The sequence below is a fragment of the Poecilia formosa genome, unplaced genomic scaffold (assembly GCF_000485575.1).
Source record: "Poecilia formosa unplaced genomic scaffold, Poecilia_formosa-5.1.2 Scaffold18, whole genome shotgun sequence".
NCBI lineage: Eukaryota > Metazoa > Chordata > Actinopteri > Cyprinodontiformes > Poeciliidae > Poecilia > Poecilia formosa.
Window position 1 is genome coordinate 3,739,478 of NW_006799957.1, and position 9,299 is coordinate 3,748,776.

General features: G+C 37.5%; 1 protein-coding gene across 1 annotated transcript; it reads left to right on the top strand.

Annotated features, from left to right (window-relative positions):
* Positions 1 to 293: 293 nt before the first annotated feature.
* On the top strand, positions 294 to 8,523 carry LOC103134681 (ATR-interacting protein-like). The gene is made up of 17 exons (XM_007547050.2): positions 294 to 617; positions 1,622 to 1,916; positions 2,353 to 2,523; positions 2,605 to 2,696; positions 2,920 to 3,065; positions 3,190 to 3,291; positions 4,259 to 4,352; positions 4,737 to 4,901; positions 5,166 to 5,427; positions 5,521 to 5,565; positions 5,657 to 5,835; positions 6,754 to 6,890; positions 7,038 to 7,129; positions 7,419 to 7,502; positions 7,579 to 7,651; positions 7,739 to 7,930; positions 8,233 to 8,523. Exons 2-17 carry the CDS (start codon positions 1,623 to 1,625, stop codon positions 8,304 to 8,306), a joined length of 2,202 nt encoding a protein of 733 aa, XP_007547112.1. The 5' UTR covers positions 294 to 617; position 1,622; the 3' UTR covers positions 8,307 to 8,523.
* The last annotated feature ends 776 nt before the right edge of the window (positions 8,524 to 9,299 follow it).

Here is a 9,299-nt window from a genome sequence, read left to right on the forward strand (position 1 = left end):
TGGTTTAGCTACAACTGAAAAACCAAGCATGTGTAATAAATACATCTTATATATCTTATGTGTCTGTCTTAAATGTTTTTGAATTGCATACAAATGACTACTTTTTACTTCTACTTAAGTAAAAATAGAGTGAAGTAGTTTTACTCCAATTACAGTAAACTTTTTGGCGACGATACCCACTTCTATTCTATTCTATTCTATTCTATTCTATTCTATTCTATTCTATTCTATTCTATTCGCGTTTAGTACTTTTTGTCTTCAGTCGGGTCTTGTAGGACCAATGTAAGCGAATGAACATCAATGACTGGTCAGGTTCTCCAAACTGTCTTGTGATTGGTTAGATTTGTGGAAGTATAGCAGCGGGTAGTACAATAACGTGACTTCATATTGTTTGTTTTATGTTTTACTGTTTTAATAACTTATTTTTATATAGCTGTCTTCGGGAACAGTTGTAAAATCTGTGTCTGTATATTTTTTGAATAAGGTGTTACAAGATAGCTGCATATTATTGTGACAGAGTTAGCTTAGCGGGCTAACTTCCCATTGGAACCACGATAGTTAGCATTAGCTTCCAAGGAGCTACAACAACAACAGTAGTAGCTTCACCGAGAGACGAGGTAACAACTCCATTACAAGCTCATGCAACTTCTCACGATTTGTTAATTTCGCATTTCTTTGACTTTTTTTTAATTTTAAAGCAAATGTAATTAAATCGCACAATAGACACCTGCTTCATTCTGATGTCACCATGCTTTTCAGTAACTATGATGGAAAAATTTCAAACGATATTCATATCAAAACATACATTTTTATCTATCAGAGAAATAAAACTGTTTAAATAATAACATGATAATATCCTTTATGTCGTTTCAATTTTAATTGAAACATGTTATAAGTTTCCGTAACGCAAGTTACAGAAACTGCTCAATTTCCAAAAAAGAAATTAGATATTGCCATCTAATGTTGAACAAGGGAATTTTTATTGATATTGATTTTTAATGGTTAGACTCAATGTCAGAAATTTGACCTGTCATTGTAATATTTGTCCTGACAAAAGTTATTAATGCAGAATATTATATTTTTGCCACTTAGAAAACCACATGATAAATGATACCTAGAGGTTGTATATTTTATTGATGGTAGTTCTTAAACTGTTAATTCTGTCAGAAAAAGTATGAAGTTCATGGCATTCTAAAATGATGAAAATGACATGAGACTGTGCAGAGATGGTGCGTTTCCAAAAGAAAAAAGTTTAGAGAAAAAAAGTCTAACTTTTATTACATAAAAGTTTCACATTTCCTCTGATAGAGTTGGATGTATGCTGTAATTTATTTATTTCGAACATGATAGTAGTATAAAATCATGCACAAGAACAATGACAGTAAAGCCCAGAAGAGTTTTTCTTTTTGCCTTTTATGACAAATTTCTGAATGTGTTTTTCTTTTTAGGGTTCAATTGAATGTTACATTTACTTTAAAATGGTGCTTTAACCACTTTTACCGCTAACGGATAAGTATAAGGTTGATACTACTGTAGTAGCGAAGCAGACTAACAGATGCTGAAATTTTGGAGTCCCTAAAAATCCAGTTGGTCACTCCATCTGCTCCTTTGCCCTTCACAGCATGAATTGCCCACCCACAAAACGCCTCAGAGGCCTTAACCAGGATGTTGTGACAGCAGTTGCATCTGATGACCCTTTTGGAGATGATGAGGAATTCACCCAGGATGACTTCGATGAAATAGACATCATCGCCTCACAGGCCTTCACTTCGGCAGTAGCAGCATCCACACCGAACGAGCCAGCGCCTGGGTCCACCTGGACATCCTCTGCAGGCCAAAACAAATCTGCAAAAGGGTCAAACAGGGGAGACTCCTACAGACTCCTGGAGGCCCAGCATGCAGAGCTGAAGAGGAAGGTGAGATGTAGTGATTTTACAAAATATCTCCATTCACAGGCATCTACGTCCCTGTGCTACTTTGTTGAAACCCAAGCTATGTTTGTCCCATCTTCAGCAGCTTTCCTTTGTGGTTTCCCTGTGTGTTGCTGTGATACCTATGAAAATATTTTGTTTCCTATTTGTTTAATATGTGACAATATATTCTTGAAATTATAACAAACCTGAGTAAATATTTAATTTACATAGGGTAACAAAACTGTGTAACCTAGTAAAGTTAATTTGGATCAAATCTGCAAAATGATTGACAGAGAATCATTTCAGCTTTCTGAATTACAAGTTAGTTATTGTTCACTGCCTTTTTAAAAGAGTGAGTGGATAAACACTGGAGCAGTTTAAGAATGTTTTGCATTTTACACTCCATATTATTAAATGTGAGTTGGGTGTATGTTGTTAGTTAAACGAGGTGGAAGAGGAGATTCTGTTGAAGAGCGGCGAGATCCGTGTCCTGAGAGACTCTCTGAAAGCAGCTCAGCAAGAAAAGGAAACTCAGAGACAGAACCAGGTTCTCCTGGAGACTCAGAGGCAGCGAGAGCAGAGCGACAGGGAGAAGGAGCTCAACAAGAAGGTGAGGATGTAGAGGATATGGACACACACGTACAGAGCTGGTAATCCTTTAAAGCAACTCTGACATGTTTTTTATGCACAGGTTCTGTCTCTGCAGTCTGAGCTGCAGTTTAAAGAAGCAGAAATCAATGAGATGAAGACCAAACTTCTCAGTTCAGACAAAAACAAGACTAGGTAGGCACCTCCTATTTTATCACCATCTTTTATAATGAAATGCTACATGTTCTCTAGCTGCATATAGTTATTTTTTTTCTGGTTAATTTTTTCTCATCAGCCATGTAATGGCAGCTTTTTTTTTTTTGAAGCTCCAGCTCCAAAGTGACAAGCAGTTCTTATTGACTATCATGACATATTAACAAATGAGTTTTCTGCTCACCCATAAATTTTATTTTTTTAGTCCTAAAGTGCTCAGCACTCTCACCCAGATGCATCAGATGAGTGGCAGCTCCTCCTCCTCTCCAATAGGAAACGGTTTCATCACCAAGGAGACATTTGGAGCGCAGATTTCATCACGAGTGACGCCGGTGAAAACTCTGAGAAATGGTGAGTCACAAGATCTGTTGTCATGAAATCCTGAAATAGCCAAACTTTTGTCTTATCCGTACTTACAGTTAAGCTGTGTGTGTGTGTGTGTGTGTGTGTATGTGTATGTGTGTTTGTAATGCAGCAGCAGACAGAGGAGTATCTAAGAGAAGAACTGGTGATGGACAGGATATTTCTCATCCAGATCCGTTCCTGTCTGCCAGACGTGCAAAGATGCAGCACAAAGGTTCGTTTCCTTGACCAGCTGCTTCTAAAGGACTCCTGGCAGATTTATAATTTGTTGATATTTCATCACACACAGCTGTGCTACTTGCTTAGCAAGTGATGAGAAAATATAAGCTTGTTTCACCTATGGGGATTAGTGTAAATATATTTTAGTTCTGAAAATATGCCAAGATAATTTGTTGTGCTTGATTAAACTAATAATTTAGGATGTCCTCATCTGTTTTTCTGTCCCTGATACTGATCTGAGTCAGGTAACAATAGGCATAAATACTCTACATATCATCAGTATTACTATTGTATGTCACTTTACTCCTCCACCAGTGTCTTTTAGGAGGCTGCAATCTAACTTATCTGTGTTTTTTAATGGGGAGAGATGTGATTGTGTCAATCAGAGGTTCTCAGGAGAAAATATAATATGCTACTCCAACTCAAGGACAACTATGTTATGATAGGATAACTACAATATTAGTGCTAACTACTGCTTTAGTTTAAAATTTAAACTAAAGCAGGGAGATCTGTGTGTGTATATACTGTATATATAAAAAAAACATTCTGCTATTTAATGGAACAGAACGAACAGCCAAAAAATGACTGTGTTACATTTACAGGTGCGTCTTAAAAAACTGAAATACCCATAACAATTTAAGTGATTCAGTTCAAAAACACATGTTCCCTATATATAAAAAATACAATTACACACAGAGTGATTTATACTGCATTCAGATGTTTCTGCATGGTGATCTAATGTAATATCCATATTTTCTGAAAAAATGAAATTTGGATTTTCATTAGCTGTAAGCCAATATCATCAAAATGTTTGAAATATATCACTGTGTGTAATGAATTTTCACATTTTAAGTTGAGTTGCTGCAACAAATAAACTTTTTGATCATTTTCAAATGAACTGAGATCTACCTGTATCATGAGAGTTCTTTTCGTCCTGTTTGTGGTTCTGTTTTGTCCACTAGGAGGCGTCCTGCTTGGGGTGCTGCTGCAGCAGCCATTGGTTCCTAGCAGCCTTGGTCTCTCCCACCTGCTGTCGATGAGTGTGGCTGAATATAGGTAAACACCTTGACCATGAACAAAGACTATAACTTCCACAATCCATTTTTGTAGAAGGCCCAGATAGCAGGAGTTTCAGAGGGAAAACGGCAGGGTTAAATGTTTGATGTTTCAGAATACGTCAGAATTAGGAATAGGTGTTTGCATTATCCCAGAAATGACAAAAGAAACTCAAGTTAAAGACTAATTCTATGAAAAGCATCATAGACTCTCCTCTGAAATGTATGTTTTTTTTTGTTTTTTTTTTTAATAAATAAAGATTTGAAGGAATATTGCATGTGACTTCATCTTCAGGCAACTGTGTCTTAAGCAGAACCTGTTATAGCTTCTGAACATGTAATCTTCACTGATGATTCTTTTGCTTTTATTTCGTTGTCGGTTCAGTCAGCTGTCCATCAGCCCTCAGCTCCACTCTGATCCCCTAGAGGGCGCCAGCACCGTTGGAGCCAACAGAGCTCCTCTGAGTTTGGTCCAAAGCCTGGCTGCGACCGGACTCAACCTGCTGAGCCAGAGTCAAACGACCATCGCCGTCAGCAACAGAGACAACAGGTAGTCTGACAGACTGAGGCTTTTCTAAAAGCTTTACTAAACTGTCCACATAGTGAAGCATCCAGAACCATAAATGATAACATACCTAAAGTATTTTCTGGACAACAGAGTCCTCTTGTGGTCAGATGTTGTAACAGCAACATTGGGATCACAACTGGTGCAAACTGCAAACCCAACTTTCAATGTAGTTATTCCTTTTAGCACCAGACTTTATCTATAGTTATAATTTGATATTGAGAAAAAAAAAAAATCTGTTTTGTGTAGATCATGTCCTGGAGCGGTCTTCCTGCTTCCTCTGTTAGATCTTCATCTTTCTCAGCTCTGTTGCACTTTAGAGTCTCTTGGCTCCTCTTCCACTGGGATTTATGGGTCAGACTCCACCACTACCAGCTCAATCCCAGCGGGCCAAACAGAGTCTCCTGTACTGGGGAGACTGGATGTGGCTGGCATCACAGGTTTCAGAGTGGAGGACACTGGCTTGACAGCACTCAAGCTTCTTTACCTACTTTTGGCCCAAAGTGATGAGGTGAGGAGATCCATGTATTTAAAGGAAGATTTGAGTTATTTATACTTCAAGACTTTTTGAATTTTTTATGTTAATATTAATGTTCCACTTCAGGTGGTGGAAGCAGTGTTGTTGAGGAAGAACCAGACTACAGGCAAGGTACAGGAAAATCTAAATTATGCTAAATTTTAACATATTTATACATCAGCTGCTTTTCTTTGATATAGACTTGTTTCTCATCTGTTTGTAGACTGATCGCTCTGATGCACACATGGGCCTTTGCTCCCAGAATGCCTTGCTGCAGTCGTTGCTCCACTTGTGTGACGCGCGTCTCAGTGGTAACAGCGCTCAGAAAGAGAAGCTCTTCCTTAACGCTTTGAAGACGCTGTGTATCCTCATAAAACGGACACCTCCCACGCACTCTGACAGGTACATTTACGTCAACTTTTTTTATATATATATTTAGCCACAGTGCAGAGATTTAACGAAAAGTACTAAACATTCGTCATAGTAAAATCTATCACTTTACCTCATTGGAAATGACAATAGTATAGATTAGAAACAAGTGAAGTTGAAATCAGTTGTCTGACTTTAAATCAGATGTATTCCATGTATTCTTCATGGAAGTACCAGAGTAATATTAAAACAAGTATGAAATAAACTCACTTTAAACATGAAATGTAGAAATGCAAAAACTGTTTGCTTGGCTTTTTCTGATTACTAGAAAGTCCCTAATGGTTTCCCTTTACCTGGTTGGGTCGATCTAAATAATGATGAAAGATAAAAAGTAGTTAAAGAGGAAACTACTGACGTTTACAAGATTCCTACACTGTCCGGAAAGTTTGAGGAAAGAAAGTAGAGTATCCAATTTTTTTTTGTATCTTTTTGTTAAAAAGTTGTAACGTGTTCACTGATTGGAATAAGAACAGATTTTTTTCTTTTAGTTTTTGACTGACTGACCATTTAGAACAGAACAGGCTGAAAATCAACTGATTCTGACCAGGAATCCGCAAGCTCCAAACAGCAGAAATCCTGTCATCATGAATAAATCCAGGGTGAATCCCACCGAGTGTGTCCCCGCAGGACAAGAGGGCTCTCCTGTGCCCAGACTTCTCGTCGAGAAAATTTGACCAATTGCATTGAGAGACCGGTTTACCAGATCCATAATTTGTAGATTTGGAGGATGTCCAAAGAAAGGCTCCAAAAATATAGAAAAAGACAGTTCAAAAACGGAGCAAGAAGGGCAGGAATGGGCAGGGAGGGAGCAGAGGAAAAAAGCATGCGCCTTCACTGAGGGCAAGAGAGGAATCAATGATGGATATGACTTCCTTTTTCCTTATATTTTAGGCTCCAGTGTGTGTTGCAGGTGGTATGTCTGTGTTTAGCACAAGACACCAGGGTGCAGACGGTTTCAGAATGTGTGTCTGTTCTAACAGCCATGTCTGACCATCCGACTCTGGCCAAGCAGCTCTGTTCCCAACACGGTGAGAAAAATCCTCTGACTTCAACTCTGATGTAATTTGATAGCACTTACTCACTCTGGAATCACTGATTTTTATTTTGTTTAAAAAAAAATTATATTTCTTGTTAAATAGTTTATTTTTCTCTTTTTCGTCTCTATTTTGCTGCAGATACTTGTATTTTTCTTAAGTTGTTCCATTTGATTCGGACCAGACCAGATACACTAGCTACACATGCCGATTGGATTTTGCTGGACCTGCAGGTAATATCAACTGATGTATTTTTCCATATGAATGAGGGAAGTTTTTAGTAGTAAATACCACAATACTGGTAAAGTATAGAAATCATATAATTTTGTAAAATCAGAAATCATGGCTCTTACCTTCAGTTTTTTTCTGACTCTTGCAAAAGCATCTTCCATGTTTTCATCTGTGAATTGCACGTTCATCTTTTTTTTTTTTTTTACACTAAAAATTAACTATGTAAGAACAGAGAATGCTGGAAAATTAAATAAGTTTGGGATTCACTGTGTTTTCGCTGTTGCACCCCAGGTTGTGCGCTTGTTGAGCCGAGTGACTCAGAGAACAGAGAGCTGGACAAGCAGCAAGTCAAGCCCCTGCCAGTGTTACAGTGAGGTAGATAACTCTCATCCTGACTTCTGTTTCATGTTGAAAATTTTCTTGCCACACAATTTTCTCTGTTTCTTTACAGTTGGTTCAGGCGGTTGTAATCATTTTCCATCGTCAGTGGTTGGATATTCGCGGCTCTCAAGAGCAAACCTCTGGTAAATTGGGGGGAAAAAAATAAGAAAGGGACTCTCTTGAACATGCAATAAGTCCTGATTGGCTGTTTTCTTGTTTTTTTCTTTCAGCATCCAGCTCGTCTTGTTGGAGCGGCCCAGCTGCATCACTTCTCAGAGAGTCTCTGCTGCTTCTACATTGGCTGCTGCTGCATCACACGAGCTTCTCTGAAAGCTGCCGGCCGGTGTTGCACATGTATGACCAGATGATCCCTGCTGTGCGTGAAACATTGAGCAAGATCTCTGATCTGAGTGACAGCGAAGGTACCTGTACACAAAACATGAATAATCTTCCATCTTTAAAGCGGAGTGTGTGCTTAGCACTCTAGCAGAAGTTGAATATTTGGTAGATCACTGGTTTCCCTGTTCATTAGATAACTAGAAAGCATCTTATTAATGTACAAATTGATTTTTAGCAAACTAAGTGCCAATTTTCTCTGGGTGATAAGCATTAAAAACACATCCAGTTATATTTGAAAATCCTCATATGACCAGTTTTCTATTTTTGATTCACACAGCAAAGTAATGGCTGTTTCCGTTTTACCTGGAATGTTTCTGTTCGTCAGAGCTGGCCTTGGAGGAGATCTGCCGCTCCGACGCCGATGACACCGACGATATGGACACTGACGTCGCCTCGTAGCCTGGTGCTGCTGCTGAAATATGAACGACCGCCTACAGGCTGATCAAATAATTCAGAATAAGATCAGGTCAGAACAGAAACTTTGTGTTAAGCACTTTATCTGATGTAAACACAACAAAAATGATGGATCAGAGCTGAGCTTTGACAGAAGTATCAAAGAATCATTTTGCTTTTTGATGGATTTAATAAAAAATTAGATGAATGAATCAGAGCTTTCAGTGAGCATTGTCAGCTGTTTTCTGTTTTACTTTAATAACCAGTCCTCACTAATTCCTGTAACAAGTTAAATATTGCACAACTTTTAAAACTGTCACAAACAGAAAATGAAAATCTTTATTTGGATGTTCTTGGGATGTCCTAAAGATTTTAATGACACAAATACATTAATCAACTTTGCATATTTTCCTCTGAATTGCTGTCGAACTTTTTTTATTTATTCATTACCTCCCAGATAAAGGAAAAATGAATTAACATTTTTTCAAACTCAATTTTCTGTTTTATTTGGGTTTTTTTTTTTTGTTTGTTTGTTTGTTTTTTGGAGTGTAAAATGTTTTTGAAATTTTGCACATCCAGCAATAAAGTTGCTTGGTAACTTTTTCCCCTGAATGATCATTAAATTATTCAGGTAATTTAAGAAAATTGACAAACTTGTGTTGAGGACATTGAACTATTTTTAACAGCCTTTTTTAGTAATTAGCACTGCTTTACTGGTTTTATTTTTTTCAAATTGTAAATATTCCTACATTTTCTGGAGTCTTCCCAGTGGCTGCCAAACCATTTATTAATGGAGATAGATTTAAGCTGCTACAATCATATTTGAGGAAGCTCTGTACTGTTCTTAAGTATCCTTAGTTATTACTGCAGTTAATCCAGTATAATTTCCTCTGCTAAAAATGTTTGCAGAAAATACATAATTGTAATCTTGATGCCAAAAGATGTTTTATCTGCCAAATTGAGAAAAAACACATTTATTCATATCACTTGTATATATGA

Coding starts and splice junctions, on each gene's coding strand:
- LOC103134681 (XM_007547050.2), top strand. CDS start 1,623: ATGAATTGCCCACCCACAAAACGCCTCAGAGGCCTTAACCAGGATGTT. Junction 5,566..5,656: donor AGAACCAGACTACAGGCAAG/GTACAGGAAAAT, acceptor ATCTGTTTGTAG/ACTGATCGCTCTGATGCACA. Junction 7,503..7,578: donor CCTGCCAGTGTTACAGTGAG/GTAGATAACTCT, acceptor GTTTCTTTACAG/TTGGTTCAGGCGGTTGTAAT.